Genomic DNA, 22,353 nt, shown 5'->3' with positions numbered 1-22,353 from the left:
ACATCTTTAATGGCAAGATTGCAAAGTTCGAAAAGCAGAACGGGGCTGGGAGTCAGTAACCGCACTTTCAGTTTGTTCTATATTTATGCGAGGCCTTATCAGCAGGATTTCTTTCCAGGATTCTCTCTCTAAAAAGTCATTCATCCACGAAAGGTGTCTTGGTCTGAGGGCTGCGGCAAATGGGGGATAATTAATTACTTTTAAATTGTGAGGCCACCTAAAACTGAAGTTCCTTCTTTCTTCTCTGGACTTTTCTTGGAATTCAGCTGGTCTAGTGAAAGGTTTCCCTGCTCATGGCAGCAGATGGGAATGAGATGGGCTTTAAGGCCCCTTCCAACCCAAACCCCTCTGGGATTCTGTGGGAACAAGCAGCACTCGACATTTGGGGAGCTGCTGTTGCCTTGTCTTCGTGTAGGTGAGGGTTGAAAGGTTTTTCTTCAGCAAAAGTGCCTGGAAAAGAGCTGATTGTTCATCAGAAGTTACCAATAAAGGGGTTTGCTGTTGTTCCCAGGTACTGCTCAAGGATTATTTTGCTAGTTCATTAAAGGCTTGGATAGGGATTTACAAGCTGATAGCTTTGTGGACTCTCAGCTCTGGTGGACTCAGGCTGGAGCCCCAAAATATTTTGCATTTAAAGTTGAAATAACGTGGGATTTCAGAGTGAGAAGCCAATTCTCTTGTTAGTTTAAAAAGGATTACAGGCAGAGAGTTTGCAGACTGGGAGCAATGACTGGGTGTGACTGTGCTGCATGGGAAGAGCTCTGCAGCTCATTCCCCATTCCCCCTCCTCTCCACTGAGGCTCCTCTTGGCGTGGCACAGTGACCCCGGAATGTCACCGGCGCACCCTTGGGCTCCTTCCCCGCAGCTGCCAGAGTGCAGGAACGGCAGATTCCCGTCCCCATGGTGCTCGTGGCCTGCCAGAGCGTCCCTCTGCAGTCCCGTGGTGAATCTTTGCTTTATTTGTCAGTGCAGCTCCAGCAGCCGGGCTGCAGAGCCTTCAGTCGGAACTGGCAGCGCTCTGCCAAGGCGCTGCATTGTTGATCAAACACATCCTGGCTGCACAGTATTGCATCCCTGGCATTGCATTCCTGCATGGGAGCCAATTAACAAGCCTAGGAATTTGTTGGGTTTAGCCCTGGGGATTACAGAGTGGGTGTGGGCGTTCTAAACTGTTAATCCATATATTTTACTGTTGGAAAGATTCATTTTCCTGAGGGTTATTTAGCACTGTAAGTGCATCAGCAGGATCTCTCTAATGCAATCAGAATATCTTCTACACAAGAGGAAATGTGTATTCTTTTTCCCAAACAAAAAGACAACTTGCTTTATGAGGGAAAAAAAATTCCCTGTGCGACCTTAAAATAATTCACTGGGGAAAAAAAAAGCTTTTTGTTTTATGAAGGTTTTGTGTCTGCAGGATCCCAGCTGAATGCCATGTAGGAATTGAATGATGCTAATGTCGATTTAAAAAAAAAATCAGAATTGCTTGGACATGGGAGGTTATCAGTCAAATACTCCTTGGAGAAATTGTTGTGACGTGCTGCCTCTAGCACCTCACCAAGGCGTGGGGATGGACAATAATGTGAGCAGAATGGGCAGTGTAAGCTCATCACTTTTCTCCTGATAATTTCACTAAATCAGTTTATAGTAGGAATATCTGTTGGTGACATGAGAGGAGAAAATTTTCCTTACACGTACATTGTCCTTGTTCTCATCCCCCTGCTCCAGAGCTTGCTGCCGGTGCAGGGAGAGCATTGCAGGATTCCCTGTGGCTCTGCCTTCCACTGTGTGTGTTTTTATAGAGGTCCTCCTCTTGTCTGCTCCTTTGATTCTGCTTTTTCCTCAGAAGGCCACACACAGAGCTGAACCCTCAGTTCTCGTCACCATTGTCATCTTTTGTGCCATTTTCTTTATCCTTTTCCAGTCTCACCTGTGAAATTGGTGTGGTTTAAAAAAAGAAAACCCAAATGCTGGGTTTATGATCCAGGTTTTGTGTTGCTCTGCCGTGGCTCACAAATGAGGGTCGGCCTCAGAACAGACACAAACAAGTTTTGCTGCTCTTGAATGTTTTTGCAGACTGATGAATTTAAGGCAGAGGGAATTGAAATGTAAAGGTGCATCTGGGAAAAGATGTCCCACATCTGCTCCATGGGGCACAGCAATGGCACCAGGTGAACGGGCAGGAACTGAAGCCCAGGAGGTTCCACCTGCACATGAGGCAGAGCTTCTGCCCTGGGCAGTGACCACACATGAACACATCACCCAGAGTGTGCAGTCTGCTCCCTGGGGTACCTGGGGTATTCCAGACACTGTCCTGTGCTCTGGGATGGCCCTGCTGCAGCAGGAGGTGGCACCAGATGAGCCACTGTGGTCTCTTCAGCCTGAGCCACCTGGGAATTCTGTGATCTGGATTATTCCAGAGCTCCACGTGTTTTTTAAGAACCAAACCAGTTTCAAATGTCGTTCTTCCCTCAGATTGTTTTGTCCCAGGGATGCCACTGATCAAAGTAATACACTGAACCACCTTTGGATTTTAGAGAGTCCCAGAATGGTTTGGGTGGCAAGGGACTTTAAAGCCCATCCAGTGCCACCCCTGCTAGGGGCAGGGACACCTCCCACTGTCCCAGGCTGCTCCAAGCCCTGTCCAGCCTGGCCTGGGGCACTCCAGGGATCCAGAGGCAGCCACAGCTTCTCTGGGCACCCTGTGCCAGGGCCTGCCCACCCTCCCAGGGAACAATTCCTTCCCAATATCCCATCCAGCCCTGCCCGCTGGCAGTGGGAAGCCATTCCCTGTGTCCTGTCCCTCCATCCCTTGTCCCAAGTCCCTCTCCAGCTCTCTTGGACTCCCTTTAGGCACTGGAATTTAACTCAGAAATGCTGTTAATTAAAAAAAAAAAAAGTACAGTGTTTTTAAATTATTTAAATTAACATTTTTTAATTATTTGGCCACTTTATTTTCGTTGCATGGATACAAGTATTGCAGCATTCAATCAAGCATTTCAGAAGCTCCATCATAAGTGATTTTTGGATAGCCAAAAATTGCTTCTAGGGGATCATTCTAAAACATCAGCCACTGCAATAGGAGCAGGATTTATTATTTTATTCAGCACACACACATTACCTTGCATCTCTCGGCAGATGATTTCACTCTCTGCACTTCTCTCAAGGCTCTCTGAATCTCCCAACTTAATTATGACTATTATGAATAATTTAATCTCCACAAACATTGCTTTGTCTCTTCTGTCTCTTTCCCAGTTTCCACTGCTGGTGCCTGTAAAGGCTGTGGGAGCACCTTGCTGTCACCCTTTTGGGACTCTGAAAATCCCATGTTTAATACAGGCTATTTCCTATTGCTTAACTGCTCCCTAATTCATAATATTCCATTTTCCTGTTGTCCTATAGCTTTAATTTTTTAATAGTGTCTCCCTGGGGCTTTTGTAAGTAGCTTTTTTGTGGTGGTTTATTCCCCAGTTCTGGACTCTTTAGCCACAATTGAAGGATTTGGGTTGAGTTATTTTGCTCCCCATGCTGTGTCTATTTATCTGAGTGAGGGCACTGCAGCTTTCCAGCCACTTTGCTTCATGGGAGAGGAGACATTGGCTAATTCCATGATAATCCTTAGGACACTTGCTAAAGATAAGGACAAGTCTGGTGCTGTTACCCAGTGAGTGATTTGAATGTGATAAAGGATTTTCAAACATATAATGGACAGGGCATTCTAGGTTTTCCCTGACTTTTAAGGTAAACAAGATTTGGTTTTATTTACTTCAGTATAAATTTGCTTTCTCTTCCCTCATGAAGTTCTCTGGAAATGTCCAATCTTTCCATACTTGGGATAAACATGGAGCAGATCTGTATTTGCTATTTTTACTTTCTAGCTTGTTCAAGGTGTTCTGTAGTTTTGTTTAAGCTCTTGGTTTGGATTTTGACTCATTTGCTTCCCATTATTTTGTTTGCCACTGAGCATCCTCCTCCCTGCTCTCTTGTTTTGCCATTTTTTGGAGGTTCTCTCACATTCCTCAAGCAAACCACAAGTAGAGTCTGTTGCCTTTAATTTTCCCACCTTTGGACTCTTCTTACATGAAATGATCCATATTTTAAATCCTCCTGTGAACAGATGCAAGTTTCTATGTCACCCTACTCATTTTAGAGAACATTGGCTTTTTCCCTGTCCCAAATAAGATTTTATTCTTGGCAGGGAAGAGCTGAAGTGCTGTTTGTTTGCAGAATTTCCGGATGACTGACGGCATACTCAGCCCTCAGAGTCCTCACGGTAAACACAGCTCTTGCTCTTGGAAAAATACATCAGAAATCCCAAAATACAGCAGGGAATGTACAGGGTTCCCAAGTTAGGAACACCACGTGTGGCTTGTGATGGCAATTTCATTCTGAGATGGAGGAGAAGTGATCTCTTTCAGATGCATTTCAGGGAGAGCCAGAACGTCTTTTTTTCCTTTTCCTACTCATCCGGAAACACTTAGGAATGAGCAATTCCATCTATTTGTCTTGTTGATGGCTGTTTTCTCCTGGTATAAGGAAATACTTTCCACTTGTATTAGACTATTATCTCACACGGATGTGGAGCAGATTTCCATTTGCTGTTCCTGGCTAGGAAGGACATCATGGGAGAAATCTGCGGGAAGCTGGGGACAGAAAAAGAGAATTTGAAGTGTCTTAAGCTGCTGACTTAGTCTGAAAATTCCTCTTTTTTGGGGTGACTGTGGTGAGAGTAACTAGGGAAGGCACTGTGCCACTGATGGGGTGCTGCTGTGTTGTTATTTTATTTGGGGCTGGCAAAGCCTCTGTCAGATGCTGAACCCCAGGATGTTGGGATGCCTTTTAACTCTACTGGTGCCAAATCCATCTCCCAGAATAATTCCCAGCTCTTTCACCTGTGTTTCAGGAAGCCTTTGAAAAGGGAGTTGTCAGGTCAGATTGCCTTTCTTTAATAACCAAAACTCCCCTGGAATTTCTTGGTAAATACCCTGTAGGATATGCTCCTGGTATAGGTACCCAGCAAACTCTGGCCTTGGAATAGCTCAAAAGCCGTAAGTAAATATATTCTTGGAATTAAATTTTAAAATTGGTTTTCATCTTTAACTCATTTTGCAGTTAAAACCTAATTATGAATATTAAATTCAGGTTAAAGAATCCAATTTTCTTCTAGTTCTGCATTAAATGAGCTGCCAGAACTCACCTGGTGGTGACAGGTTGGGAAGGAACATTCTCTGAGGTGGCATTACTAAACTGCAGACTCCAGCCTAAAACTGTATTTTAAACATTAATTTGCATAGAATGCAGGTCCTGTCTTTCAGAAGAAAAAAATGAATTACCTCTCCCCCAGCTGGCCCTATCTACGATGAGACTGCAGTGGAAAAGCAGGATTCATGCTTTGGAAAAAGAGGTGTTTGCCAGATTCTCATCTGAGTTGTAAAGAGCAGCTTTGGCTTTGAAATCAGCCGTGAGTTCACGGTGCCCTTCCATGGATGAGTGAATGAGGGATGGCTTTGGGCAGTGTTGTCTGTTTTCCTGGTAGTTTGTGTGACGTGGGCCAGTGCTGAACATAAAATCCAGCGGAAAATTCCCCCATGTGTTTCGTGTTGCTGGAAGTACAGGTTGTGCTGGTTGGTTTAGGAGGGGATGTGGTAACACGTGTTGGCAGGAGTTAAAAAGGACAGTGTTTACTGGTCATCCCAGGAAACATCAACTGTTTGTGCTGCTCAGAGCACTGGAACACTTCTGGAATAGGGGAGCTCTTGCAGCTGTCCCAAACTGGTGTCTCACTGAAGCACAAAGAAGCTTTACCCTGTCCAAGGTGCCTTGGAAGTGATGTAGAAATCTGAGGGACCAGGCAGAGTGAATTCCAACAAAGCCATGACAGCCACGAGCCCTTTCTCAAATTGTAGCTGATTTCTGGGCCAGGGAACTCCTGAGTGATGCAGTTGGCTGATTTAGTATGTTTTGGTCTTGTTTTGCTGCTCTGAAGCAAGATCACTGTGAAGAGAATGAGAATTAACTGTAGCACCTTTGGATTAATTGTGCACTCAAGTTCCTGCCCTCAGAGTTGCTAAAAGTTTGTCTGGATTAGCTCAAGAGCAGTGCCACAGTCCAGTAGCATCCCCGTGGTCCCAAAGGCCCATATGTGGAAAAAATTTGGGATTTTGAATACAAAATGAAAAGGAAATAGCCACACTCAGAATATAAATGCTTTACCCAACGTGCATCTTTTCTGCAATCATTAAATACCTTGAAAAGATCCCCTCCAACCTGAATCTGGGGATAATTCTGTGATCCTGATAGCGAGGAATGGTCAACTCTGCTGTTAATTACAAAATCCAATGGAAGCTGAATCGGTGCAATCTGGTTGACCATCTTAGACTCTGCTGCCTGGAAGGTTTCATCCCTTTATTCCAAGGCTCCTGAATGCAGTTACTCTGGAGTCATTTGGTTGTAACATGACCTGGCTTGTCTCAAAATGACAAGAGGTTTTGACTTTGCAAGAAGTTGCCAAACAGAGCCATCTGTTTTCTCATACTCTAATTGCTTATTCAGCCCAAAGAGCTCCGTGGATCCAAGGAAAGCAGGGAGCAAAAGGGGCCAAGTGTTGGTGGGCTGTTCTCGGTGTGGATTGAGACTCCATGGCTCTCTGGCAGTGGGAAGCCATTCCCTGTGTCCTGTCCCTCCATCCCTTGTCCCCAGTCCCTCTCCTGGAGCCCCTTCAGGCCTGGCAAGGGCTCTGAGTGTCCCTGGAGCCTTCTCCTCCCCAGGTGAGCACCCCCAGCTCTCCCAGCCTGGCTCCAGAGCAGAGGGGCTCCAGCCTTCAGAGCATCTCCGTGGCCTCTTCCTATCATTTAGGAATAGCCAAATTTCTTTGTTTTTCAAGGCAGATCTCTGTAATTTCTTTAGAGTTTTGCTTTAAGTTTATAGATATTTTAATGTGGTTCCAATGCAGGTGAACAAGAACTTCTAATTTACTAATATGTGAATTTGCAGTGATTATTGACAGAGGTGTGAAAAGGAAAGTAAATCACACTTATCCTAATAGAGGGTGGATTCTGACCAGACACTGAGGAAAAAAAAAATTACCTGTGAGGGTGAGGAGCCCTAGCACAGGGTGCCCAGGGAAGCTGTGGCTGCCCCTGGATCCCTGGAAGTGTCCAAGGCCAGGTTGGACACTGGGGCTTGGAGCAGCCTGGGACAGTGGAAGGTGTCCCTGCCATGGCAGGGGTGAAACTGGATGAACACTGAGTGCCCTCCCAACCCAAATCTGTCTGGGATTCTGTATCTTTCCTTGTCCTCTTGCTGTGTCCAAAGCTGGCAATGTCTTTGTAGCATCTTTGGGTGAAATACCTGCTCTTGGCGTGGTACTGCTGCTGATCCAGCCAGCCAAAAGTTGTGGAAGACTGGAGCTGGAAAAATGATCCCTTGTTCTGCAGGTTCTGGGATCCATAATATTTCATCTTCAGGCTGTTTGCAGCTGAGGGAGCAGAGCTAGACCAGCAGCTGCTGACGTTGAAGGCAGGAAGCTGCCAAGGCACAGGCAGTGGCATTCCCTGGATTCCCTGGCTGGAAGTCATGAAATAGTTTAGAAATCTGGACAAGTTTAATTCTGTAGAGCAGCTTTGGATTAACCTGAAGCCTCTGTTAGTTGATGTCTTTGGATTGATTGGTGATGGCTCTGTCAGGAGATACACAGACCCCTATGAAGTATCCAACTTGTCAGGAATTTTTAGGATATATGGGATATGGACCAGCAGATCACCTCATTAACCCAGTCACCCCGAAATCCTGGTCAGGAGGGAGCCAAACCCAGCCCAGGTGCAGCACAGCTTCCAGCCCTCTCCTGGGAAGTGGGAGGTGGGCACAGACATCAGGTTACACCAAACCAGAGCGGGGTAGGATGTGTGAGTGCCCCAAGGCTGAGGCAGCAGGGATGTGCAGCTGTAATGAACAGCTCTACTGAGTGGTGTGCCCAGGCTGTGTAGGACACAGAGCAGGATGTGTGAGCACCCAGCTAGGAGCTTTGCAGGAAATGATCCCAGGTCATGGGCAGAGGCTGCTGCAGCAGCTGTGAGCCTCTTTTTTTTGGGAATGTTGAAAGTTCCCAAACCTTTCCAGGGCTGCACATACTCACTGTTCTCATCGCCCCTGGGAAAGTAAACCCCAGAGTTCCTGCTGCTCATCTGAAGCCCTACTTTGTTTTGTGAGCAAACACTGCACAGCCTTAAAAAGCCCAACAGAACAGGATGCTTTTCTTTCCTGGTGAAAGCAAGTGTTAAAGACTGGATTACAAGATGGGAAATGGAGTTGTATTTTTATGTGGCTCTTTTGTAATTGCAGGATTATATCGAACAAAGATCCTCTTCAGCTGCACCAGTATTTCATTCCCTTTGCATGCTGGTGACCCCAGGGCTTTCCTGACCATGTTAAACTCTCTGAGATGGAGTTTTTCACTCTATATTCAAGATGGAATTTCCTTTGTCTGCTTCTTAGTATTTTGTTAACCTATTTTAGGAATGATTTCCCTGGATTTTTACCAAATATAGGAGCCATGACTCAGCCTCTGTTCCTGGTTTTGGACTCAGAAATGCACTTGCTGCTTTTGTATTCCCTCTGCCTCTGTAATTTCTCCCTCTAAGTTTCTAGTTTGGTCCCCCTGGATTCCTCCAGGAGCTTCCTTCAGTTTACATGGCTTTCTGTTGATCTCAGGATTTTAAAGATTGTCACCGTATTTCATAAATGGGCAGCAGAAGAATTCAGCACAGGGGATAGAACAAGAGTGGAATTGTTTTAAACTGAAGGAAGGTGAATTTAGATTAGATATTGGGAAGGAATTCCTGCCTGTGAGGGTAGGGTACACAGGGTGCCCAGAACGCACCCTTTCTCTTTCCAGCCAGTGGACAGGTATTTTACATCAGATAAAAGACCAGGAGATGGGCAGGCACACGTTTCATGTTTTCAGAGCTGCTTTTAGTATTGGCTGTGTTGAACAAAGGAGGAATGTGAGAACATCAATGGCAGCTTCAGCTCATCCACACCGAGCTGGAAATACCTGCGGGCTCGTGCTCATTTAAAAACTGGGAGTGGGAGCAGGGGAACCTGGGCTTCCTCTGCCAAGGGCTTGAACACCCACGGAGCACACAGATGAACTGCTGCCTGTGGCAAACAGGCTGCCTGAGGGGGAAATTAAAAGTGCCACCCTAAACCCCTTTGTAATTACATTTCCATAGCCCTCAGCCACACTGGGAGGACAAATCTGACGCTGTTGTGCTGATACCGAAATTTGGGCACAGCTGGGTTTCAATTTCCAGAGGAGACGGAGGGGTGTGAAGTGCATCTTCCTCTCCCTGGTCTGTGTGTCTTCCATCTTCCTCTGGAATTGCACTGGGGGTGGTTTGCACATTGAGGGATGCTGGTGGGACAGCACAGCCCCAGTAATGCCAGTGAGGGACACCTGTGCCCTGGGAAATTTATGTGGAAATGCTTTGTGGAATGTCATTCACTGTGCTCTGATTCTAAGTACAGGCATCATTCTGTTTAAATTCACATAGGTAAAAAAGGAAAATATAAAATATATATTGCAAATGTGATTAAAGGCATATTATTAATTGAAAAGGAATAACCAGATTAATTTATAGTTATTGAAAAGAGTCCATTTGGGAAAAAAATATAGAGAAAGGGGGACCTTGGGGAATGTCTTGCTGTGTAACATTTGTTCTTTCTGAAGTGTGTATTCCCAGGCTCTCCAGATCGTAGAGGTCGTTGCTACTCTCACAATTTGCCCTCCTTTTCTTTCCCTCAAGGACATTTTTTTCACTCCTGTTGCCTGGCAATTCCTGTGAAGATTGCCCAGGCCTTGCCCTGTGCTTTCCCTGTGTTCCCTGTGCCAGTCACATTGTCCAACATCTTAGGATGCACATCCAGTCTGGTTCCTCTCTTACCCACAGCATGTGCTGCCTACTGGGCTGCTTATTATATATTTAATTCCTTCTAGATCCCCTGTTAGTTCTTCCTTGCTGTTGGAATCATCTCTTAAAGCTGAATTAATCATTGAACAGAAACCAGGAACTCAGTTGCTGTTGTTTATTAAGAAAATAAAAACCATGCCACCCGTATTTCACAAAACATCTGGGAATAGTGAGTTTATTTTCCAGGCATGGAAAAAAAACTTGTGAATTCATTAAAAAACAGAGCGAATCTTACCAAAATTAGTCCCCTACCAGACTGGGGGTTTTATCACAGTTATTATCAATTTGGGCATTGTCAGAGGACAGAGAAATCTGGAGAAAGGAAATCTGTCTCTTGAGTAGGTGATGTGCACCTGTTGTATGATTGATAGAGTTCATTTAAGATGAAAATTGAATTGTTAGGGAGGAATGATGGCAGAAAAAAGCCTTATTATGTACAGAGATGAGGCTTATCAGCATGAAAAGGAATGTGTCACAAATTGGTTGCAAATCAAAGGCCTGATTTTTTTCTTCTTTTTCAAAAAGGCACAAATAAGGGTGTGCACTGTAAATCACGGAATTGCTGTGTAATGTGTGCTGGGATCTTTTGTGCAGTATAAAAAGGGTTTTTCTCTGTAGAGTTTACAACATGAAGTTGTGAGGCTACAGGCAACTCTGTGTGCTTCAACCAGGTGGTTTATTCTGGCTACACCTGAGTGTGTTGTAAAATCAGCACTGAATTCTAAGAATAATTAAATTTATCAGTCATAGGTACAGTCATGGAATTGTTAAACTTGGAAACAGCCTCCAAGGACATTGAGTCCAAACATTCCCCTGGCACTGCACCAAGAGTGCTGGAGAGGGACTGGGGACAAGGGATGGAGGGACAGGACACAGGGAATGGCTTCCACTGCCAGTGGGCAGGGCTGGCTGGGATACTGGGAAGGAATTGTTCCCTGTGAGGGTGGGCAGGCCCTGGCACGGGGTGCCCAGAGCAGCTGTGGCTGCCCCTGGATCCCTGGCAGTGCCCAAGGCCAGGCTGGACATTGGGGCTTGGAGCAACCTGGGACAGTGGAAGGTGTCCCTGCCCATGGCAGGGGTGGAACTGGAGGATTTTCAAGGTCGCTCCCATCCCAAACCATTCCATGATTTTGTGATTGTTTAACCCACACACGGGTGCTGAAGCCCTGGGTTTTTAAGTGGCTCCTTGGCTCCTTGACCTTGCAGCCAGGAGGGATCAATCTGAGATGAGTACAGATGTTCACGTGGGAAGGCCAATATTTGCTTGGCTGCTTCAGAGTGAGCTTTTCTTTTTAAACATTTCCCAAAGACTTCCAGGACTTTTTAAACTGGTGACTGGTGTGGGTTTTTTTGTGTGTGTGGTTTTTTTTTTTTTTTTTTTTTTTTTTTTTTTTTTTTTTTTTTTTTTTTTTGTTTGTTTGTTTGTTTTTGTTTTTGTTTTTGTTTTTTGCTGTCAGCACTCACTGTTATTTTAAGGAAGAAGGGAATGGCTGCCCTGCAATTTCTGCCATGCTATTCATTGCCCAGACCAGTCTTATCCCCCTGATGGAAACCAAGGAAGCAAAGCTGGGTTTTCTGGCTGTCATGGGCTGGGGTTTTAGTAGTTCTTTTTTTCTCCTGATATAAACTGCAAGCTGTAAGCTCCTTGAAACTTCTCTTCCCACTCTTTAGTTTGGGAAGGTATGTCCAGAAATGTGTTAATTGTTGACTTGCTGTGGCCTTTCAGCCCTTTCCTTTGTGTTGCTGTAAAAGCATTCCTGGTTTTGGCTTCCTGGGCTGGACGTATTCACTGGAAACCTGAACGAGTGTTTAGGTGAATAAAAGCACTGCAAAATCCTCTGTGATGGCAGGCTGGCAAATTCTTGGCTTTTTCCAGTGGTTATGAAATATGAATATGCTAATTGAGTGTTAGAGATCATGCCATACATGCACTGATTATTGGCTCCTGTCCCTTACACAGTGTCTGCCATTAACCTCTGGTAATTCCTGTATGGAATGTTTGACTTGTGTTTGAGGCCCAGGACAGCTTTACAGAGATCTGTAGCCTGCATTTAAGGATTTCTATCGTTGTCATCTGTGTAAGCTTGCTTTCTGTTGTGCTGGTTATGTGTTGTTTTACTGCCTGTTTCTGCAGGATTAGGCTCAGAGTCTATGAAAGGAATGCCAAGTAGGACAGAATTCCAGTAGGATGTGAGTTGGATAAATACTAGAGCAGTAAACATAGGTGCAGAGTCATGGAATCCCAGACTGGCTTGGGTTGGGAGGGATCTTAAAGCTCATCCAGTGCCACCCCCTGTCATGGGCAAGGACACCTCCCGCTGTCCCAGGCTGTTGTGGGCAAGGGGAGGGGACTGAGCTGTAGAAGAGCTGATCTCCCACTTCCACTTCAGTCTTTGAGAGCTGGATGTGATGAAGTGAGTCTTTAACATTTCAACCAGCTATTTAATTTCATATTTTCACTTTGAGCAATCTTTATTTTGAAGGCTTGTAATGATAATTGCAACACCACTGCCTTTGGTGTCCCCCCCTGGTGTTTTTTTTAAGCCTGAGCTGTTCCATGTTTCCCTTGGAAGTTAAACCCCTGCCTGAGCTCTGCCTATGATTGTTGCGAATTTCTTAATTTGAGTTCTGTTTGTTCATCACTTGGCAGCTTTCCCCCCAGAAGTCAGCAACTCTTTTTGCTTATTTTTCAAGTGGTACCGAGTTGCCCCATATATTTTCTGGGTTTTGGTGGGGCAGATCAAGCCCAACATAAATCTGGAGCCTCTTTTTCTTCTTCCATGTAGCTTGGTTTTCAAAAGGAGTGAGGGAATGCCACTGTCTGCCTGTCCTATGGATGGGAAAGACTTTCAGGCTCCTGGGCTTGTTAACACAGAGCCTCTTGCCAACACGAAATTACAAAAAGACGATGATAAACAAACTTCTTGCCAAAGCTCCCTTCCTGCTGACAGATTTAGTCTGGGCCTTCCTTCATCTTCCCTGGTACTGCTTTGTTTCAGAATGAAGATCCCAAAATATTTAAGGAAGAAGGGACTATTAGGGAGAATTGATCCCCTCTGTTTGCACTGTTCATTTTCCTGTTTCCCAGTCTCTGAACCCCGACTGGGTCCATCCATCAACGTGAGCAGAGGAAGAGAAGAGGACAGGGAGAGATTTGCTGTGCTGCCTGATGGGAAAGCAGGGCTGGAGCTGCCCTTCAGCTCTTTCTTGGGTTTCCAGTCTTGACCAGAGAAGAAATCCAAGAAAGGACCAGAGAACAGGACCTGGGTGAAGACTGCTAAAGAACACAGTGACAAATTACAGCCAAAACCTGCAGCACCGTGGATTTGTCCAAATAAAGCCCAGAGAAGCCTGATCTGTCTGTCATTAAAAGGACATCTCTGTCCTCATCTGATTTTAATTCCAGGAATATTGTATTGCTGATGTGCCAGCTTTGTACAGTGTGATGGGCTCCCAGACAAATTCAGATGTCTGTCCTGTGGGAATCCATGGGGTGGAGTGATTTTTCAATATTCAGGATATAGCTTCAAAGGGATTCTCCCATTTTGTGGGGAGTAATTTTAAAAATGGAGGGAGGGTGATTTGTGGTAGTGGTCGGAAATTTTGGAGCAAAACATAAATTTAAGCTTGTCCTTGAGGATAATGTGATAGAAAATGGGTATTACACCTGAATCTTGTCCTGCCAGTATGGCCTGGTTTCCCTTAGAATCATGGAGTTATTTAGGTTGGAAAAGTCCTCTGAGACCATTGAGTCCAGCTGTGAACCCAGGCCAAGGCCACCACGGGCCCCTGTTCCCTGAACACTTCCAGGGATGGTTATTCCACCTATTCCAGTGCTTCCAGTGAGCTTACCCTTGAACCCATTGCTCTCCTGCGTCTTCTCTGCATCTGTAAAACAAAGCCAAAGAGGTGATCAATTATTTCATATATTTAAAGAGCTTGGAAGGGGGGAAGGTTATATTTATTACTGTCAGAAGTTGTCTTTTATGGATATTACTTTTGTGTCTGGTTGTTCTGTCTGACTCCTGCAGTGCAGCTTCTCTTAGGAGAAGGAGCAGTGGTTGGCTGGGAGAACAGTCTAAAGCAGCTCGAGAAGGCTGAGATAAGAGAGATAAACAAGAATATTTTGGTTTGTTTTTTTGTAGTGACTGGGTGATGTTGTGGGATAGATGTTTATAATCCAGGCTTTTCCTAGTGGCCAACCCAAATCTCCCAAGGCAGTGCTTGTGGAAAGGAAGGAGCAGGGAGAAGTGTCCTCAAGCTGTGTATTCCAGGAAGCCTTTTCAGCAGAACATAATGAAGGAGGGTAGGGAAGATAAAAGAATGGAGATAATCAGCTGGAGGAGGCCGTGGCTCAGTCGGAGAGCACTGAGTACAAGAGTACACAGGGTTCATCTCCAAAGGGAGAGTCAGCAAGGCCTCAAGTTAGAGAAATAAGTGGGAATATATCAAGGAAGTCATTTGAGAACTGCTGAGAATGGTTTGGGACTCACTGGGGCAGATATGTTAGATCTTTTAAAAAATACATGTATTTATTGGTTACCTGCTGGTGAAATCCATCAGACTTGCAGATAAAAAACTGTGAATTTGCAGCAAGGAATTCATCTGCATTAAGACATTTTCTTTTCCAGAAACAAGTTAATATAGCCCTAGCTGTGCCAGAATCTTTTGTTTTTTCTCATTCTGAAATTTCTTGTGGTGGAACTGGTTCAAGCCAGATTGAATGAGGCTTAGAATAACTTGGTCTGGTGAAAGGTGTCCCTGCCCATGGCAGGGGGTTGGAACTGGATGAGCTTTAAGGTCCTCCCAATCCAAACCAGTCTGTGAGTCTATGATTCAATGATTTCTCATTTATTTAGGCTCAGAGGGGTGCTGGTGGAAGCTCTGCCTAATTCAAGTAGGCAAACACAATGTGCAGATATTTTGCCACCCACGTTCAGGTTCACCTGTGCAACAGGTGATCCCATCTTCACAGTCCTTTTCAGGGATTTCCTTTAGCATATTCCAATATGCAGTCTATAATATTAAATTGAATTAATAACTGAATTACCATTTTTTGATCCTCTGGCTGTTAAGCAGATCATAAACTTCAGCAAACAAAAGGTCGAGATTTTTCCTGCCTCAGCATTTATTTTTTTGGGCACTCTGAGGTCAGCAGATTCCAAAGTCAAGAGCTGCTTAATGCTTATAAATTATCCATTTCATTTTTCATACAATGAAGACAAAAGGGCTTCTTGCTGTTAGAGATGTCAGGCGGAAGTGTCAGTTGCAAGTGTGCAGATTTATTTAGTTCTTCATCTCAGAGGAAACAGTAGGGATGAGAATGTGCCTCCTTGGAGTTCTGTCTCCCAGATACTCTCCTGTGTCTCCTCAGTGAAGGTCTGAGTGCTCCTGTCCTGGTTTGGAGTTGGATCTGAGGGAAGATGCTGTAGGACTGTGAATTTCTGGGATCAACTTTGTTTTCCCTTTGCTGGTTTTTGAGATCAGGAAGGTCAGGTGCTGTAGTGAAATCCCTTGTTCCAAGGCATTTCCATGAGGTTTAGTTCTTTCCCTCCACTGGGGAGGCTGACATCAGCTGGGAGAGCTGGGGGTGCTCACCTGGAGAGGAGAAGGCAATTCCTGGGATAGTGCAAGGTGTCCCTGCCCATGGCAGGGGTTGGAGCTGGATGATCTTTAAGGTCTTTCCCACCCAAACCAGTTTGGGTTTCCATGTGTCAGCCTGATGTGTTCACATTATATAAAACCCTGTTTTCCTGTAAATGGGAAAAAATTTCCATTACAGGTTCAATATTTTGCTTCACATGAGAGATGATCAATCAACTCTTAAGTTAAGGTGTCGCTAAAAAAAGAATAAATTAAAGAAGAAGCTTCTCATTGTGGAAACGAATCTCTGAGCTCGTGCCCACTGTCCCAGAGTTTTTTGGGGAAAGGTAACTTGCCTAAATTAACCTTTAACAGATGAATTGGAAGGTAATTTAATTACTGTTTGGTGGATCCCAAGTGAGGGTCAAGCTTCAAATGACTTAAGTGAAAAATTGTCAGGAAATTAGTGGAATTTGCATGGAGTGTAAGGTCAGGAGGCCTTTTCATGTTCAAGGAGACGTTGGCTGAATATTATTAGCATGCAATTTGAATAAAATTCATTTCAAGAGGTGATGTGCAGGTCAAGGAAGAAAAGTATCTCTTTTCTTTGTTCATACTCTCTCATGTTGGTTCTGTGCCACCTGATGTGAAATAAATGACTTCTGGCACATAGAGAAAAGACCACCCTCTCTCCAGAGTGTAAGGAATGAGTCTCTCCAAAGGCATTGCATCCCAGTGCCACAGAAAGCAAGGCAATGGGAGTTTAAAGGGAAAATCACCTTGACACAAGGAATGACTTGAAAGAAAATGGAAAAATGTCTGTTGTTCAGAACAGCTCCCATTTCCATTGTTTACTCTGTTCAAGTTCAGAGCTACTGTTTAATTTTTGGAGAGCCTGAAAGACTCACCTGTCCATGTCACTCTTCTGAAACCCTGCAAAATAGATTTATTTCTCTGTTTGTAAAGATTTCATTCCTTTGTTCTAAAAAATAATGATAGGGAAAATCCTGGATTTTCCATGCCTGCTTGATTCTTTTAGGTTTTATATTGGGTCAGAGGTGGGACTCGATGATCTTGGAGATCTTTTCCTACCATAATGATGAGGGTTGCAAACCCCCCTGTGGAGATGGGGGGGATCTGGGCATGGTGTTTCCAAAGGCACAAAGTAAACCAGTGATGGAGGAAAACAGTGGGATGGGATGTTTCTGGTGTCCTCTGTCTGTGGGAGTTTGGACATGTGGTGATTCCTGATTCCCAGGGGTGGGGGACACAGTCATAGAATCCCAGAATCAGTAAGGTTGGAAAAGCCCTCCAAGGCTGGAGAAGCCCTCCAAGGTCATGGAGTCCCACCATTCCCCAGTGCTGCCAAGGCCACAGTGACCCATTCCCGACCTCCCTTGTGGCTCTGTTTGCCCTTCACGTGGAGCTGTTCCCTCCTGCGATGGGAGCGTGTCCTGCACTTTGAGGGGAAGGATGCAATAGATGGACACGTAACCAGGTTACAGCCACAAAGGATCCCAGGACTGTTTGCTAGCAGCTTATTCCCATGGCATTCCTGCTGGAGTTACTCCTTGCTGGAGTCTCTCGGAGCAACTGAGTGCCGCTGTCTCAGGGATTAGGAGACACTGGAAGCTCCTGCAGTAGAGCAGCTCTAGTGTTTGTCTGTTTATAATTAATTTTTAGTAGTCTTTTTGTTGGGTATTCATGGCCACAAGCGAACTCTGCAAGTTCTGGCGGTGCAGGAGGTTTAATTTTGCTAATCCTGTTTTATTCCCATTTCAGTGTAGCTGTTTCAATGCCACAACATGGTGCCTGCAATGAATTTCAAATGTATTTTCGGATGGCATTGTCTTGCAGAATGGGAGAGAAAATCATCCCTCCCAAATGCCGTTTGCAGGGGCTCTTTCCTGCTGTCTGGAAATCCCACCCTGCATACAAAGCAGGGAGGAAGCACAAACCTCTTCCTCACAAGCTCTCAAGCTCCCACCACGATCACAACCTTTTTATCTGGGATAAAAGGCATTTTCTTTCATCCTTCTCAGGAAGAGTGTTTTGCTTTTACCATTTGGTTCAACACCTAATGCAAGCCACACATATGCAGTCATTTTTTTTTCCCAAATTACGATTTTTTTTATACCCTTTACGCACACAAGAGTGCAGATGAAATGAGGCTGGCATTGAAAAGGCACTTTAGAAAAGCAGCCGTGATTCCAGCCCTGTCTGGGAGCAGGTCCAGCTGCCACTGGGTGTTTTTTGGGGAGGAACAATGGAAAGGTGAAGCGTTACCCTCATAAATTTTATTTCACAAAATCACAGAACGATTTGGGTTGGAAGGGAGGTTAAATCTCACCCAGTCCCACCCCTGTCATGGGCAGGAACACGTTTCACTAGTGAAATGTGCTCCAAGCCCCATCCACCGTGGCCTTGGGCAGCTCCAGGGATGGGGCAGCCACAGCTGCTCTGACAGCCTGGTCTTACACTGATCTTCCTAATGCTCTGCTGTGTGTTAGGGAAGCCACTGATGGAATTCTGAGTCTCCCTGTCTCTTCCCACTTGCTAATAACCCTGATTTCCTTTGCTTTGAGAATAGCTCCTTCAGTGCTAACTGGGGGATGGAGGGACAGCTAATTAATTAAGCACTAATTGTTGTCAAGTCAATCGGTGCTAACATTTAACGTTTGACTTGTTTACTCTCCGAGGTAAAGCCAAACGAGTTAATGGCCTAACAAATTGTGTCCCCATCATGAGGGACATGTTCAGAGAGAACAATGTTATTTATGAACTGTAAAATAACACATTTTAACAAAACCCCGAGATTTTGAAGCAAGATGGGTTTGGTTCTGATATGAAATTACCACTAGATAGCTGTGGAGACAAATGCGTCGCCTAATAAAGCTTAATGACTGATTTTCCCATTAATCAGAATTGAAAATGTGCTTCATTAAGATAATTAACTGAGCCAGTTGCTTAACTGACAGTTAGGAGACACAAATTCCCAAGTTACTTGCTTTCCTCTTAATAAAACCCACAAGAAGCTGACCGGGCTTTGTCATCTTTATCGAAGAGAGGAGCACAAGGCTGTGGAAATCTCCTTGCACACGTGAGCTCTGTGACAGAGTCTCCCTGTGGGACACAGGTGGGATGAGGGGCACGCCCTGCCCAGCCCCACACAGCATCCAAGCCTTGGCCTCCAGGTTTTCACAGTCGGCTCACGCTGAGAGCTCACCAAGGCCTGCCCTTCCTTCTCCATCGCCAGCGGCAAATGGTCTTTTTATCTGCTGCCTTCGGAAAGGTCAGCGTTGGTTTTATCACCCAAGAACTGCTCGCTCCTCCAAGGGGGTGAATTCCTTGCCTGACTTTGTGGCTCCTCCTCTTTGTTCACTGCAAGCTGGAAGTGGGGTCATGAGTCCTGAGCCCCCCTGGAGCAGGGATGTGGAAGATGAATCTGCTCTGGGTGCATTTGTAGGCAGAATATGCAGCGCTGGAGAAGTTGTGGGAATTAACGGAGAGATCCAAAACTTGAATTATTAAATATGCTATCTGGTTGTAATGTCTGGTTGTAAATCCCTTCCTTCACAGCTCTCTGTGTCTGGAATTCTAACAGGGTGATGCTATCAGGACTCTGCACAGACAGCGACTCGGGAGCCGATGTAAGGCATCCGTCTCAACTCTGCTTTTCTTTTGTCCTCAGAGTTCCCGGTCTTCCACCATGAATCCTGTTTACAGCCCCGTCCAACCTGGGGCTCCCTATGGAAACCCGAAGAACATGGCCTATACAGGTAGGACAGGGCTTGTGGCTTTTCCTGAGGGTCTGTGTGTGCTGGTGGGTAATCCCTTAATGAGGGAGAAAGATTTCCCACCGGGGAGCCGGAACGGAACGTGACTCGCAGGAAAAACCCTTCAGCAAAGCCAGTGCAGCGAGGGTGCTGAGAGTTGGAGCTGAACTCACGCAAAGAGGGTGCCCCAGGAATCCTGAGGAAAAGGATCCAAAGGGTTTTCTTCAGATGAACAAACATGCAAGCAGGTGCTGGGGCAGTCAGCAGGAGGGCTCGCCTCACGAGCTGAGCTGAGCTTCCCTCCGGAGCTGCACTGAACCACTGGGGTGCACGGGCTGGAATAATCCAGCTGTAGAAGTGAGGTCCCACAGCTAAGAGCCCCTTGTTTGGGAGCATCCAGTTATTGTGATAGGTGGTGACCTAAGCTACATTTCTGACTGATTATTTTATTTCAAGTTGTGCTTTGGTTGAGTTAATCTTATGTGGAAGAGCAAGTCTGATGTCTTTTTGAAACCTTCTTTAGAACTGAGTTGTCTAAAAATGTCATCCTTAATACTTGAAAAAGGCTGGCCTTGAAATATGTTTACCATAATTATGTAACTAGAGGGGAACTAAAGTGCACTGATATGGAAAGAATTCAGTTGGCAGAGAAATGGTGCTTTGGAAAAAGAAAATCCCAGTTCTGGTGTATCTGGTTTTCCCTGTGGATTATGTTCACCTTGACTTGCTCTGATCTTGTAACCCCCTGACAAAATCAGCCCTAGAAAACTTCTTTTTATACCATTTTGGGGAATTAATCAGCTATTGATTGTCACAATGTGTTAGGGCTTCCTGCTTTGTATTTGCATTTCCAGTTGCATGCATTGACTTTCGCCTAATGTGTAGCATTATTTGGGAATGTGCTTTTGCAGGGGAGAGTGGTTACCAGGAAATGGAGATGAACATCAAATACTCTCAGCTACTTTGTGCATGGAATATTCTGGTTGAGTTTGGCAGCTCTTCCAGCTGGTGGATCAGTGGGGCTGTGAGGAGCCCTGTCTGAGACTCTGCAGAGCAGAGAGTTCCTCAAAGGTGTTTTGCCCCATTTTTATTCATCCTTTCTGTTTCCCATTCCAATTTATGCAGCTGCTTTGTTGGAGGTACTGTAGCTTGGGGGAACTTTGGTCTCACAGTCAAAGCATGAGAGGCTTGAAAAAAAAATTCTCTATGAAACAGTCTCTTCAAAAATCTCCCCATTGTGAGAGGACTGTGGTCTCCAGCAGAGCTTGGGTGATAGAACGAGCTCATAAGTGCACAGTTATTTTCCTGCTCTGGAAATAACAGGAATTTTATGGCTTTCCAGCACAAGAGGCTACTTCTCTCCCACTTGACTTTGATTTTTTTTTTTTGGCACGTGCTTAAAGCTCCACCTTAATATCCATTCAATGTACATGTCTGTATCTGCTTTAATACAGTCCTGGGTGTCTTAGAAGCTTCTTTCTGGCACTTGATAAGACAATTTAATTTAAATATTGAGGTGCGGATTGGTCAGAATTTGAACTTTGACCTTTCTAGAAGAATTTTACAGGTTGAATTCTGCTTTAGATGAAGGAATTCATGGAATTCCAGAATGGTTTAGGTGGAAAGGGACCTTTAAGTTCATCTGTTTCCACCCTCTGCAATGGGCAGGGACACCTTCCACAGACCAGGTTGCTCCATGCCCTGTCCAACCTGGGCTTGAACACCTGGATTCTGCAGGACTCCATTTGGAATTAGTCAAGTGCCAACATTAATGGGATGTTGTCTTCTCCAGTAACCTGCTGATTGATCACTGTGAAGTTCCTACTGTGCCCTCAACTCTGTAAAATTTGACTTGGCCAACCTGTGCCAGCTCTGATCTGTGCAGGGGTCAGGAGGAGGTGGCCCCCAGAAACTGATTTCATCCCAAACCATCCTTCAGGCATTTGTCTTCCAGAATTTGTGGTAAATGTATAGAAATCAGTGGTGGATGTGCAGGATCATATTGGAGGAAAAAGCTGAAGGCACATCAGACTGGAAAAATTAAAACAAGGTCTTCAATTATGTCAGTGGTAAAACAAAGAAACAAATGTAGGACAGCACAGCAGGAATATTCCTGCTGCATTGTTCCATTGCCCAGGTGGAAGGTAAGGAGTCAGTGGGCTCAACTCTTACAGTGAAGTCCCAAAACAGAAGTCAAAAAGCATTTAACAGAAGAGATTTTTTTTTTTTCTGGGCAAATAGTACTACAAACCCTTTTAAATAGGAATTTGTTCGAATATGTAATGGAAGACCCAAAGTTCTGTAGCAAATGAGGAGGAGAAAATTTAAATTTTATCCTCTGTAAAGAAAGGGCAGGCAGCTCCTGAGGGTGGTCTGAGGAGCTGTGAGAAGACCTGTAGAATAAAACTCAGGTGGGATAGAGGCAGAAACAAAGCAGGAATAGTAATCAGGATACTGGCAGGTTGAATTCTATGTTTTTGTGAGGTAGGGGGTTTGTGCTGAATGTGAGTGCTTTATACTACTTAATATTTTGTTTATTGTTTTTATTTATATGATAGCTTTGGGCTGAAATAATGAGTTTTAATCTGATTTTCTTCTCATTCTGACTTCCATGTTGTTTTCTGGCAGAGTAGGGAGAGAGGTCCATTGCAAGATAAACAATCCAATTTTTTCTGCCAGATTGGCTCTTAGGGAAAATAGGAAATCCTTGAGTTAGGGAGAATGGGAAATCCTTGGCACATACTCAAGTACTTGATGAACCATCCGCTTATTCATTTTGATTTTTCCATTTTGATCTTCCTTAATGGAAGTGTGAAGGACAGTTATTTCCTAAGTCATTCTTCAAGTGTGCTCTGGATTAGCTGGATTTTTTATGGGAAATAATAATTAAGTTTAAAAAAGGAAGTTTTAAAATACAGTTACTTGGTGAGATAAAATCAGAATCATTCAACTCATAGGGGAAATGTTTATGAAAACAATCCCTGTGTTTGAACTAAGGGATTTATTAAGCACTGGTGGCTTCTCC

General features: G+C 44.7%; 1 protein-coding gene across 3 annotated transcripts in view; it reads left to right on the top strand.

Annotated features, from left to right (window-relative positions):
* The window catches only part of FAM168A (family with sequence similarity 168 member A), a 129,400-nt gene that overhangs the window by 46,098 nt on the left and 60,949 nt on the right, over window positions 1-22,353 (top strand). For all 3 annotated transcript variants that reach the window (XM_063419278.1, XM_063419279.1, XM_063419280.1), the window contains one exon: window positions 19,244-19,331. In XM_063419278.1, the coding sequence (XP_063275348.1) occupies window positions 19,244-19,331 (88 nt within the window). The remainder of the gene's footprint in view (window positions 1-19,243; window positions 19,332-22,353) is intronic.

This window comes from Prinia subflava, chromosome 25 (assembly GCF_021018805.1).
Source record: "Prinia subflava isolate CZ2003 ecotype Zambia chromosome 25, Cam_Psub_1.2, whole genome shotgun sequence".
Classification (NCBI taxonomy): Eukaryota; Metazoa; Chordata; class Aves; order Passeriformes; family Cisticolidae; genus Prinia; species Prinia subflava.
The sequence above is the reverse complement of the archived record's forward strand: the minus strand, read 5'-3'. Positions and strand labels throughout refer to the sequence as shown.